Raw genomic sequence first — 14151 nt, 5'->3', positions numbered from 1 at the left:
TTCACACTCTTTCAAACTTCATTTGCAAATGATCATCATCTGGTGAGTGGCACAGTTTTTTTTTGTTGCAACTCAATTGCTATTAGTTATCTCTTTGAAAGCAATGAAACATTGCTGAACATGAACTTCCGATCACTGGTTAGGGAGTGAACAATACATGGAGAAAATCTGATGTGAAATGAAAATGGAGGGCCCTCCCTGAATGCTTGAAAAAAAACTAGTGACCCTCCCCTATACCCCAAATAATAATGAAAACAAAGTGAATAGCAGAGAACATTTTTACCTTTTACCCTCACTTTTTGGACAGACCAGAGCCTTAGATATGCAGTTTTAGAAACTGTTCTTCGTTCTCTAAGCATTTTATGGCAACACAGGAATGTTGACGTGCACAGGGCTGCGGGCCAGAAGGTTGTGGGTTCGCAGACCACCGTGAACAAGAGTAGAGGTGGAAAGATCTCCTTTATAGTAAAAGCATTGCATGAATCTATCATCGTATTTGCAGGTCTGAGAAAAAAAATGCCTTTTATAAAAATGTCATGCAATTCTAGGTCATTTTACATATTAGCTGACACACAAATTACAAAAATTACAGGCTAAGTATGGACAGATACAGGCCTGTGTCATGACTTCTACCGAAGTCGGTCCCTCTCTCCTTGTTCGGGCAGCGTTCGGCGGTCGACGTCACCGGCCTTCTAGCCATCGCCGATCCACTTCTCATTTTCCATTTGTTTTGTCCTTGTCTTACACACCTGGTTTCAATTCCCCAATTACTTGTTCATTATTTATTAACACTCTGTTCCCCCATGTTTGTTTGTGAGTGATTGTTTATCTGTTCATGAATGCGCACCTTAGGCTGGTTACGCTGGGTTATGTTAAACCCTTATTTGTATTTCGTGTTAGTTTGTGCCGTGTGCTTTTGGGTCGCCGTTTTGCTACCAACTATCTGCTCTCCTGCGCCTGACTTCGTTCAGCCCTTCACGCATACCATTACAGCTTGTGTGTTCATCTTATCATATTTCTCCAATGCCAAATCAGTGTGTCTTGTTTACAACGAAACTGCCCCTGTTTACAAATATTATATCTGAGACGTTATTAGGAATACGAGCATGGTACTTTCAAAAGTTAGGCCTGCTTTCCACCTCAGACAGAGTAGGTTCAAGTTTCAGCACCATAATGTAAGAATCTGGCTTATTGTGAGGTAAATAAATCTGATTGATACATAATGGGCAATAAATGCTGTATTTTGTTTTTCATCAAATCAATTATAGTAGTAGCAAGCTATCAAAGTTGACCTCTAGTCTTCTTTATCTTTGCGCTCTCCGTCTCAAACTGAACAGAACATAGGCTATAGGCTAGTCCGTCTGCAAGATGGTGCATATTTGGATAAATCCTATTTTCTGAAGAAACCTTTGACTTTCCTCCTGAACTGCCACTGTAGCCTTAAACAGCACAGCCATTGGTTAAGCAACACACAAAAACATTGTTGATCAGCAAGAGCAGAGCAGGCCGGGGCTAAGGTTTAGAATATCCATTGCGGTGTGTAATGCAGACTAATTATATTTACACCATTCCAGCAGCTATTTTAGAAATATGAACTTATCCGAGCATGCACTTCATAGCCTATATATAGGCTATGGATCATTTGATTGAGACCACAATTTTGAAATTGATATTGCGCGCCCAGCGGAGAATCAGAAATGAGGGGCGGTATCGGGCACACATCGTTATGTATATCCTATCAAGAAACTAGTTCTAAAACACTGAGAAATATTGAAATTTCATCAATTACAAATTACATGACCTCCCCTGGACTAGATTGAAAAAATACGAACTCCTCCCCTTGACTGAAATTGAAAAAGCATGACCCTCTCCCATTTTCCTCCAGGTAGTCATTCTGTAAATTTCAATCTGTCCCTTAGTGTGATGAACGTGATCAAATATATTTGCAATGGGAAGTAACAGGTCATTTTCATTTTGGAAAATAAATGGTTGTGTTTTTGTATTGTTATGATTTCATTGGGCCTAACATTATTTGATGCCGTGTGTGACTGCTGTCGCCTGTCTATCAGCCCTGTCTATGTGTTTGACCAAAATTGTCTCACCTTCAGCACCATGGAGTGCACAGGTAATAGGGTTGCTGTCCTTTCAGCACCACGAGCCTGTCACCTTTGATTTGATACCGTTGTTGTCGGTCTTGCTGATAGTGTGATAGTGCTTTTAAGCTACCATAGGTTGTGTAAACAGTGTGTTTTTTATTTTGCTGATTGCATTATTTTATGCTGTGTCACGTGTGACTATGCCGGTTATGTCTCTGTGTGTGCGGCAGCCCAAAGCGTGGCCAGGCATGTTTGATTCATTCATAATGGCATCAAAAATCATTACTCCTCCTTGGTCCGACTACAGAAGATATAATGACAGGCGCATTAAGTGATGCTATGTTTTCTGTGATTTCTTTAGATTTTTGCGTTTGATACAACATATTGGAAGATTATTGGTCCCACTGAAGGCGATATTTAAGAGGTATGGTATTTAAGAGTTTTCTAAATAAATTACATGGTGAAATGATAATAGCACAGCATTTGGTAGTATCAGGTAAGTATCAGGTTAACCATTCACCTACAAGTTCCTCGCCCCGTGGAAATCCCCATTGAAATCTGTCTGTTTAAGCTGGATATCAGTTTTTTGCATGGGCTGCATTTCAATCCACCGCATCCGCCCACATTGCCCTTCAGCATCTGCTGTGAAAGTTGGCCCGAGCTAGAGCTGTTCGTCAGACCATGAGAAATCCCAAAAATCAGTCTTCTCACAAAAACGTCTGTAGCCTTCGAACGGTTTGGTCCTACACACTAACCCGTCGGTGGAAAGTTGAAACTCCCATGAACACGATGGTGTTCTCCAGAAGGTTCTCTCATCTGAAGGTCCCCGGTACAAGATTTAAAAAATGAATGGAAGTACAATATACATGGAGACAGTTTAGTTCCTAAAATAAGGGGATAAATACATTTTTATATATATATATAGTTTCCTTGTCTTTTTTTATATCTCTCAAATTTAGGACAGACCCCCCTGCTTAGACAGGGCTTAGACTCTTGAGGGTTAATACCAGTGGAAACAGTGCAGTCAAATAAATTGCTAAGCAAATCTCTATGAAATTGAATGTGTGTAGTTTGAATCTGTAGGAGGACACAGAAAGTAGTTCAAACAGGGTGCTTTGCTTTACCTGTGCTGAAACCTTCCTTATAGGATGTCCTAGGATGGTTTGGCTCAGTCTTCGTGACTTGGTCGGGTGCCTCTGTAGTGGTGTGTAGTTTGTCTGGCTCCTCCACTGTCATCTTCAAACGTGGAGATGCTTCGGTTGTAGTGCTTTCAATCGGAGGGTTCGAGTCATGTAAATATCTCTCTGTGCCTGGGTATTTTTCTCTAGTGTCCTCTAGTTGAGGGGTCTCTGTTGAAACCCCATCCTGAAGTATTCCATAGTTCCTGGCGTCCAGCGACCTCTTGGCCAACACATAGGCAGTGCTCTCATCACTACTGGGGGTGATGCCAATCAACTTGTACAGGAAAGGGACTGGTGTGACCAGCTTGGCCCCAGCAACAGCGAAGGGACTGTGGGGTGAGCCTGCTGCTCCTCTCCCTGCTGGTCGGTCTGTGGAAGTCTCCCTTATCCTCTCAGTCTCGGGGTAGTAAAATGTCTCGTCATGGGAGCCAACGGTCCCCCGGAGAACCAGACTGGGAGGGGAAGACGGGGAAGGGTCGTTCGTGGCAGATGGGGTGTCAGCAACTACGTTGTAGAGTGCAGAATCTGACTCAGTTCCATTGGGTGAAGGTGGTCGAAAGTCCCAGTGTATATCCCCCTCTCTGCCCCCTCCAAGTGAACGTCCATCGGGGACAGTCTGCTGCAGCTCCCTGGGGAAGGGGGGTCTTACGGTACCAGAACTCACCAGGAACACCCGGGGCTCAGCGCCCTTGGTACCCAGGGATGGATGAGTCGGCCTGGGAGGCACAATCGAGGTGAATTGGGAGAGGGTGGGCTGTGGGGGACTGCTCCATACGCTGTGGGACACCGGGGAGACATCAGGGGTCACCGGACCCACTGTTGGACATGCACACTGGCGTTCAGGTTCAGATTCAGCTAGGGCAGAGGAGAGGGACATGTAACATGGGAATGGTGAGGATAAATATGTCTAAGAGAACAGTCTGAAAACAGCTTTGAGTAATCTTGGGTGGCAAAATGTTTTCTTCCGAAACAGCAAAGTAAACATACACAGAATCTCTTAATCATTTCTGCGAGCATTGCTGGCTTTTAAACATGAGACATTGTAGCGGTCTGTGTTTTAGAGATGTTCTGGTGTTAATTTAGGTATTGACTAGATTTTATATGGGATATAATGTTATTTTCCTCATAACATGCAAGCTAACACATCCAAATGAAAGATGATCCTTCATAAAATAAAATATACCACTACGGGGGACAAACAGCAATAACAATCAATAAAGTATGTGGTAGATATGGGAGACTGAAACCACCAGTAAAAATCTACAAAACGACTACCTACCTCATAGAATGGATATTAATAGATATTATAATTATTAGTTTATATTTCCTGCTACCTGCGGTGGGGGTGTGGAGGGCAGTGGTGGATTCTAGGTAATCCTCTGCGTACTCTTCTTCGCAGTTCCAGTCGACGGGCCCGTTGCTCTTGGTCATCAGGGTCATGTACATCTCAATGACCCCCCGGGCTTTCGTCAGAGCTTCTCTGGGCGAGGTGCTGTGCATTCTGACAAACTTCAATGGGGTGTTCTGTGACACGGATGACAGGAGAGCAGGAGAGAGGAGACGGAACCGGTCACATTCATTCCCTACCAACAATTCAAAACATCCTGAAACACTTTCAAGTGTTTTTTAATGGCACTTATTGAATAATACGTGATGCTTAATGAATGTTTCTAATTATGAAAACTCTGATCTCAGTGAAGGGAGTTGCCAGAGGAGCAGGCTATTGTAGATCATTATATACAGTATTCTCACAAAATGAAAGTGTCGTGTTTTGTAAAGATCTCTAAAACAAATTACTTTGCGGAAAGTAAAACTATTTCAAAATATTTGGTTTGATTGCAGGAAATCAACTAAGAATTTTTTCAATCAATCTCTCTGATTGGATCAAGCCATTTGTTTTGTATAGGGGTTAATTTAGTATTTGATCATGGATAAGACATTCACATTTAGCTAGCCAAAACTTCACAGTGAGGATGTTGGACAAGGGGTTCTCTTAATAAAGGAAAAATCAACCCCAAAATTATATTTTGGTATTTTTTTCCTTTGGTCGACTGTTGCATGTGAGCAGCAAAGATGATCCATTATACTGACAAGATAGTCGAGTGACCACTCTAATGGAAATACATTGACGGCAGGCGTGGGGAGGCGAGATTATGTGGGACCATTCTATCCAATGTTAGGGCAGATGAGCGTGTGAAAAACAGGCCCAACTCCTATATAAGGTAGTATTTTTTTAAGTTGCTGAAATGACACTTGCGTCCACTTATATCAGTGCATTCGATGCAACCTAAGCATTACATTTTGTTGTTGACCAAATTCAAAACTCATTGACCTCCATACAAAAATGCCTAAATTCATGGTTTTATTTTCTTGGACAGATTTTAGGTGGAGTAAACGCTCTCGCTTATCCTGTCAGCAGTCAAATTTTCAAGACAAAGGATTTTCAGGAAGCAAAGTGTCACTTGCCACCTCATCATGATGATGCATTTTGCATGATGCACCTCGGCACAATCCAAAACACCTTTGGAAGAGACTGTTCCTGGACTAGAGTAGCAAAGCTCATAAGTAAGTAGCACTCACCTCAATCTCCTCGTTAATTTCAGGTATGCAGTTTTGAGAGTAGAGGTCATATATGACCTTTTTCAGGAGTTTGACATAGCGCCCGTTGTCCGATTTCCTGACATACTTGAAGTGTGTGTTCAGAAGCTCCAGGATTTGTGGAAATGCTGCTTTGATGTAACAGACTTCACTCTGTGTTTCAAAGGAAAAAGAAACCTATCGTCACTGCATTTTTTAACACTGGTTTGTATTGAGCCTTGAAACTCCTTTCCAAAAGCAGACCAAGGTTAGGGCTTTTATTAATTTTTTACATTATATAGATGTGGAAATGGCTGGCAAAATGGCCTTTTTGATGTCACATCCAGGCCTGTACTTAATATATTTGTAGTCTTGGACCGAAAATATGCACCGTATTTGGAAAGTATTCAGACCCCTCCACATTTTGTTACATTACAGCCTTATTCTAAAACTGATTAAATCTTTATTTTCCCTCATCAATCTACACACAATACCCTATAATGACAAATCAAAAACAGATTTTTAGACATTTTTGCAAATGTATTACATTCTTTTAAGTGTTCAGACCCTTTACTCTGCACTTTGTTGAAGCATCTTTGGCAGCGATTACAGCCTTGAGTCTTCTTCGGCATGCCACTAAAAGATTGGCACACCTGCGTTGTCTTGGCTGTGTAGTTAGGGTCGATGTCCTGTTGGAAAGTGAACCTTCACCCCCAGCCTGAGGTCCTGAGCACTCTAGAGCAGGTTTTCATCAAGGATCTCTATGTACTTTGCTTCATTCATCTTTCCAAGCGAGCAGTCATGTGCCTTTTACTAAGGAGTGGCTTCCGTCTGGCCACTCTACCATTCTACCATAAAGGCCTGATTTAGTGGAGTGCTTCAGAGATGGTTGTCCTTCTGGAAGGTTCTCCAATCTCCACAGAGGAAATCTGGATCTCTGTCAGAGTGACCATCGGGTTCTTGGTCACATCCCTGACCAATGCCCTTCTCCCCTGATTGCTCAGTTTGTGTGTGTGGCCAAACAATTTATTTAATCCATTTTAGAATGAGGCAGTAACGTAACAAAATGTGGAAAAAGTTTCCGAATGCACTGTAGTTGTCCATTTTCAAAGTGGATATCCTGTTTTTACCTTATGTATGATGATGGGGTGGCTACGCCTATCTTGTTTATATACTTTATAAGGGCCTAAGGCCATTTGTAATATATTGATGCTGCATTTGGCCCAACATCAAGTTTGATGTTGGCAGTGCCATGCCCAGCCACCCACTGAAGTTAGAAGTGTCCAGGGGCAAGCCTTCTTATATCCATGGTCTGATTGGCCTGAGACTCACATATGCATCTCCACAGACACGTTTGAGTAAAAATCCCCCAGAAAAATCCCCCCAATGGTTTGAAGGGTTTATAGACTACAAAGGGATACATACCCTTACCTAGACTGAATTTGGAAGTCTTCCCAAAAAGGGCAACAAAAAAAAGGCTCAGAAACACCTGGTTTCAACATACTGTATGTGCCTCTTCATCCCTGCAGACAAGATTCTGAAGAAAAAAGTGTGAAGTTCCCCCCTTTGAAATGTCTTGCCACCCTACTCAATGGGTGTTAGGTGTATACACTGCAAGACCTTTGTCACAACTGAAAAACAGGCAAGAGATGAGCATATTGCAATGTTTAAAAAAATATTCTAGTGTGAAAGACAAGTTCCTGTTGGCCCCGCTGGTGTAAAATCAACTCTGTTTGCCCCCAATCCCTCTCAATAGCCAATCAACCCATTGCAAGATGCAATCCTACTGACAGTCAAAATCTTGACACGAGAACTTCAGAGACAACTGATCTTCACATATAGTACCAGTGTTTGGAGACACCTACTCATTCAATAGTTTTTCTTTATTTTTACTATTTTCTACATTGCAGAATAATAGTGAAGACATCAAAACTATGAAATAACACATGGAATCATGTAGGAAGCAAAAACGTGTTAAACAAATGAAAATATATTTTATATTTGAGATTCTTCAAAGTAGCCACCCTTTTCCTTGATGACAGCTTTGCACACCCTTAGCATTCTCTCAACCAGCTTCACCTGGAATGCTTTTCCAACAGTCTTGAAGGAGTTCCCATATATGCTGAGCGCTTGTTGGCTGCTTTTCCTTCACTCTGTGGTCCATCTCATACCAAACCATCTCAATTGGGTTGAGGTCAGGTGATTGTGGAGACCAGGTCATCTGATGTGGTACTCCATCACTCTCCTTATTTGTCATATAGCCCTTACACAGCCTGGAGGTGTGTTTTTTCATTGTCCTGTTGATAAACAAATGATAGTCCCTAAGCACAAACCAGATGGGATGACGTATCGCTGCAGAAGCCATGCTGGTTAAGTGTGCCTTGAATTCGAAATAAATCACAGACAGTGTCACCAGCAAAGCACCCCCACATTTTACATTTACATTTTAGTAATTTAGCAGACGCTCTTATCCAGAGTGATATACCGTAGTGAATGCATACATTTCATATTTTTTTTCCCCCGTACTGGTCCCCCGTGGGAATCAAACCCACAACCCTGGCGTTGCAAACACCATGCTCTACCAACTGAGCCACACGGGATCCATGCTCTACACCTTCTCCTCCATGCTTCACGGTGGGAACCACACATGTTGATATCATCCATTCACCTACTATGCATCTCGCAAAGACAAGGCGGTTGAAACCAAATATCTCAAATTTGGACTCATCAGACCAAAGGACAGATTTCTACCGATCGAATGTCCATTGCCTGTGTTTCTTGGCCCGAGCAAGTCTGTTTTTATTATTGGTGTCCTTTAGAAGTGGTTTCTTTGCTGCATTTCGACCATGAAGGCCTGATTCACGCAGTCTCCTCGAACAGTTGATGTTGAGATGTGTCTGTTACTTGAACTCTGTGAAGCATTTATTTGGGCTCAAATTTCTGAGGCTAGTAACTCTAATGAACTTATCCTCTGCAGCAGAGGTAACTCTGGGTCTTCCTTTCCTGTGGCGGTCCTCATGAGAGCCAGTTTCATCATAGCGCTTGATGTTTTTTGCGACTGCACTTGAAGAAGTTTTCAAAGTTCTTGAAATGTTCCAGATTGACTGACCTTCGTGTCTTAAAGTAATGATGGACTGTCGTTTCTCTTTGCTTATTTGAACTGTTCTTTTACCAAATAGGGGTGGCATACAGAAGATAGCCCTTTCTTGTCACAACACAAGTGATTGGCTAAAACACATTAACCTCTATGGGCTAGGTGGGACGCTTGCGTCCCACCTACTCAACAGCCAGTGTAATCCCGTGGCGCGTTATTCAAAGACCTTAGAAATGCAAAACCTTCAATTTTTCAAACATATGACTATTTTACACCATTTTAAAGATAAGACTCTCGTTAATCTAATCACACTGTCCGATTTCAAAAAGGCTTTACAACGAAAGCAAAACATTAGATTATGTCAGCAGAGTACCCAGCCAGAAATAATCAGACACCCATTTTTCAAGCTAGCATATAATGTCACATAAACCCAAACCACAGCTAAATGCAACACTAACCTTTGATGATCTTCATCAGATGACAACCCTAGGACATTATGTTATACAATACATGCATGTTTTGTTCAATCAAGTTCATATTTATATCAAAAAACAGCTTTTTACATTAGCATGTGACTAGCATGTGACTAGCATTCCCACCGAACACTGCCGGTGAATTTACTAAATTACTCACGATAAACGTTCACAAAAAGCATAACAATTATTTTAAGAATTATAGATACAGAACTCCTCTATGCACTCGATATGTCCGATTTTAAAATAGCTTTTCGGTGAAAGCACATTTTGCAATATTCTCAGTAGATAGCCCGGCATCACAGGGCTAGCTATTTAGACACCCAGTAAGTTTAGCACTCATCAAAGTCAGATTTACTATAAGAAAAATGTTATTACCTTTGCTGTCTTCATCAGAATGCACTCCCAGGACTTCTACTTCAATAACAAATGTTGGTTTGGTTCAAAATAATCCATCGTTATATCCAAACAGCGGCGTTTTGTTCGTGCGTTCAAGACACTATCCGAAAGGGTAAATAAGGGTGACGAGCATGGCGCAAATCGTGACAAAAAAATTATAAATATTCCATTACCGTACTTCGAAGCATGTCAACCGCTGTTTAAAATCAATTTTTATGCCATTTTTCTCATAAAAAAGCGATAATATTCCGACCGGGAATCTGCGTTTAGGTAAACAGACAAAAGAAAAGAAAGCATTCGGTCGACGCGGGCACGCGCCTATGCCCATAGTACTCTGAGTGGCCACTTGCCAAAAGCGAGAAAGTGTTTCAGCCAGAGCCTGCCTCGATATCATTCAGCTTTTTCCCGGGCTCTGAGAGCCTATGGGAGCCATAGGTTTTTGTCACTTTATTAGTAGGAATTAAAAAAAAAAAAATGTATGAAATGTATGCATTCACTACTGTAAGTCGCTCTGGATAAGAGCGTCTGCTAAATGACTAAAATGTAAAAAAATGTTATTGCAAAGATCCTCAGTCTTCAATAAAAAGAGCCCAGATGAAACACTACTTGTCAGACAGGCCACTTCCTGCATGGAATCTTCTCAGGTTTTGGCCTGCCATTTGAGTTCTGTTATACTCACAGACACCATTCAAACAGTTTTAGAAACTTTAGGGTGTTTTCTATCCAAAGCCATTAATTATATGCATATTCTACTTACTGGGCAGGAGTAGTAACCAGATTAAATCGGGTACGTTTTTTATCCGGCTGTGTCAATACTGCCCCCTAGCCCTAACAGGTTTTAAAAAGGAAAGAAATTCAACAAATTAACTTTTAGGCACACCTGTTAATTGAAATGCATGACTACCTCATGAAGCTGGTTGAGAGAATGCCAAGAGTGGCCAAAGTTGTGGGTGGCTACTATGAAGAATCTCACTTTTTTGGTAACTACATGATTCCATATGTGTTTTTCATAGTTGTGATGTCTTCACTATTATTCTACAATTTAGAAAATAGTGAAAATTAAGAAAAACCCTTGAATGAGTAGGTGTGTCCAAACTTTTGACTGGTACTGTATATAGATGCCGCCCAACAATACTTTTGGGAAAAGTTCAATTCATACAACCCTAAAGGCTTGAAGAGTTTCATAGACTACATAAGGATAAATACCCTTACCTAGATTGAATTTTGAAGTCTTCCAACAAGTGCAAAAAAATCCACCTCAGAAACACTGGCTTTTCACATATGTGACATTAATGAGGGTTGCCAAACTACACATTTAAATTTTGGAAAGATTAGACCTTTTTAACCCTTTCAAAAAGCCCCTATGACACCAATTGAACGCACTTCCTGCTCTGCTGGATCCCCTGCAGTTCATGTATCGCACAAAGAGAGGTGTGGACGACATCAAGCTGTTTTTAATGGATACCATCGACAGACATCTGGAGAGCAGGAGGGCCTTTGTTTCTGGACTTTTCATCTGCATTTAACACCATGCAGCCTTCCATCCTAGCCAGAAAACTTGACTCACAGTTCGATCTCGACCATGGCCTTATCTAATGGATTATGGCTTTTTTAACTGACAGGCCACGGAGAGTGTATATTAATGTCAGACACCCTACTCACGTGTACAGGTTCACCACAAGGGTGTGTATTGTCGCCCATCTTTTTTATTTTCTACACCAATGACTGTCAGAGTGCCTATGCCCACCGCCATCTTGTGAAGTTTGCCGATGACACATTCCTTCTCTAACTCCTCTCAGGGTCTGAGCAGGACCACAGCCCAGCCCTTCAGGACTTCATTAACTTGTGTGACATTGCGCTGCTGGAGTTGAATGTGTCCAAGATGAAGGAAATGGTTGTTGACTTCAGGAAAGGACGCCCCCCAGGATGGACCCAGTGATCATCCATGGTGAGGAGGTGGACATTGTGCACCAGTATAAATATCTTGATACCATCTTTGATAATAACCTGAAGTTTGAACAAAACACAGACGCCATCATCAAAAACGCCCATCAGAGACAATACTTCCTCAGAAACTGAACTCATTCAGTGTTCACAAATCTATATTGCAAACCTTCTACAGTTCTTTCATTAAGAGCGTGTTCTGTTTTTCTCTTTATAATGCTGGTTCACATCCCTCTCTGTCAAGAAAAGGACCGCCTCCAAGCCATTGTGAACACCTGCTCTAAGATCACTGTGGTGCCTCTCAGAAGTCTGGCCTCCTTCTTTGAGCGGCAGGCCAGGAGGAAGATGTATGACATCCTGGGGGACAGCACCCATGTCCTCAACCCGCAGTTCCAACTGCTCCCCCTTGGATGCCACCTGCACTGTCTGAAGTGCTCCACCAATAGGCATATGGCCTCATTTGTTCCAGAGGCAATCCACCTGGTTAACAGGACCAACAAGGAAGATCTAGCGACTATTCTAGAGATAGTTTAGCCCTGAAATGGATTAAGGACTGTGGCTACCATAACTTTGTAGTTTCTTAAAATGCACCATTAACTTTTAATTGATGCCTTAGTGTATATATGGATGAATACCCTTACTTAGATAGAATTTTGAAGTCTTCCAAAAAGGGCTGAAAAAGGCTCAAACACCTGGTTTCAACATATGTGCCTCATTTCATCCCTGTAGACAAGTATCTGAAGAAAAAAGTGGGAAATTCCCCCATTTGAAATGGCTTCCCACCTCACTCAACTGCAATACCTTTTTGATAACTGAAAAAGAGGCATGAGTTGAGCATATTCCAATGTTTAAATATATATATTCTGGTGTGAAAGACAAGTCCCTGTTGAACCCCCTGATGTAAAAATCTACTCTCAGTTTGCCCCCATCCCTCTCAGTGGTCGATCATCCCATTGCGAGACGTTGTCCAACTGACAGGCAATCTTTCCCCAATAACTTCAGAGACAACTGAACCTCACATATACTGCCCCTTAGATGCCACCCAACAATACAACAACAACAAAAAAGTTTAACATCTGTGCCGGTTCATGAGGGTCACTGAACCACATACAGTGCATTCGGAAAGTATTCAGACCCCTTCCCCTTTTCCACATGTTGTTACGTTACAACCTTAATCGAAAATTGAATATATATTAATTAGCATTCAAAAATTTGGGGTCACTTAGAAATGTCCTTGTTTTTGAAAGAAAAGCTAATTTTATGTCCATTAAAACAACATCAAATTGATCAGAAATTCAGTGAAGACGCTTAGTGGGACTCTCACAGGACAATGACCCAAAACACACCTCCACGATTTGTAAGGTTTGGGATGAGTTGGACCGCAGAGTGAAGGAAAAGCAGCCAACAAGTGCTCAGCATATGTGGGAACTCCTTCAAGACTGTTGGAAAAGCATTCCTCTGGTTGAGAGAATGCCAAAAGTGTGCAAAGCTATCAAAGCAAAGGGTGGCTACATTGATTTGTTCAATACTTTTTTGATTACTACATGATTCCGTATGTGTTATTTCATAGTTGAGTTTTGATGTCTTCACAATTATTCTGCAATGTAGAAAATAGTAAAAATTAACAAAAACTTGAATGAGTAGGTGTGTAAAATGTTTTGACTGGTACTGTATATATTTTTTGCAACATTTGCAAAGACATTGGCAACTTTGAAATTGGAGTCAACTTTGTTGTGAAGTATTTGGAGGTCACAGAGAGACAGATTGTCACGACTTCCGCCGAAGTTGGTGCCTCTCCTTGTTCCGTCGGCGTTCGGCGGTGGACGTCACCGGCTTTCTAGCCTCCACCGATCTACATTTCCTTTTCCATTTGTTTTGTCTGTATTGTACACACCTGGTTCCCATTTCGTTTTAATTATTTCCCTATTTAACCATAGTTTTGTACGTGTTTATTGTTGTCAGTTGTCTCTTTATGTGATTCTGGATTTTCGTTCTCCTTGTTGGAGGATTATTTTTGAGTAAAGTTACTATTATTACTCATCTCTGTGTCCTGCGCCTGACTCCGCCTTACCCACATCACCTAGACTCTGACACAGATTAACATCTTGATTCAAGGTTTAGCAGAGATCTGTATATAAAGTGACGCGATAGGGAAAAAATGTCAAACGACGCACAAAGCTGTTCTTCAAGTGGTCTGGGGCAGTTGGTAAATAATGAGCGTTTTCAAGAACAACTTCAGCATTTTACTGCAGTGGGCTAAATCAGCCTCACACAGTGTTTCTTGGTAGTCTTAAACAAATCTACTTTGAAACAAAAGTATGCACCTCATACACCTCATGCTTAATAAAATATTATACCTATACCATGTCAGATTAAGGGCTAAATCT

At 41.5% G+C, this 14151-nt stretch overlaps 1 protein-coding gene across 4 annotated transcripts in view; it reads right to left on the bottom strand.

Moving 5' to 3' along the window:
• The window catches only part of LOC106565101 (uncharacterized), a 59036-nt gene that overhangs the window by 15200 nt on the left and 29685 nt on the right, over window positions 1–14151 (bottom strand). For all 4 annotated transcript variants that reach the window (XM_014131825.2, XM_045691512.1, XM_045691510.1 and 1 more), the window contains 3 exons: window positions 5858–6028; window positions 4612–4801; window positions 3221–4132 (listed from right to left, as the gene is read on the bottom strand). In XM_014131825.2, the coding sequence (XP_013987300.1) occupies window positions 3221–4132; window positions 4612–4801; window positions 5858–6028 (1273 nt within the window). The remainder of the gene's footprint in view (window positions 1–3220; window positions 4133–4611; window positions 4802–5857; window positions 6029–14151) is intronic.

The sequence above is a fragment of the Salmo salar genome, chromosome ssa12 (assembly GCF_905237065.1).
Source record: "Salmo salar chromosome ssa12, Ssal_v3.1, whole genome shotgun sequence".
Lineage (NCBI taxonomy): Eukaryota > Metazoa > Chordata > Actinopteri > Salmoniformes > Salmonidae > Salmo > Salmo salar.
The sequence above is the reverse complement of the archived record's forward strand: the minus strand, read 5'-3'. Positions and strand labels throughout refer to the sequence as shown.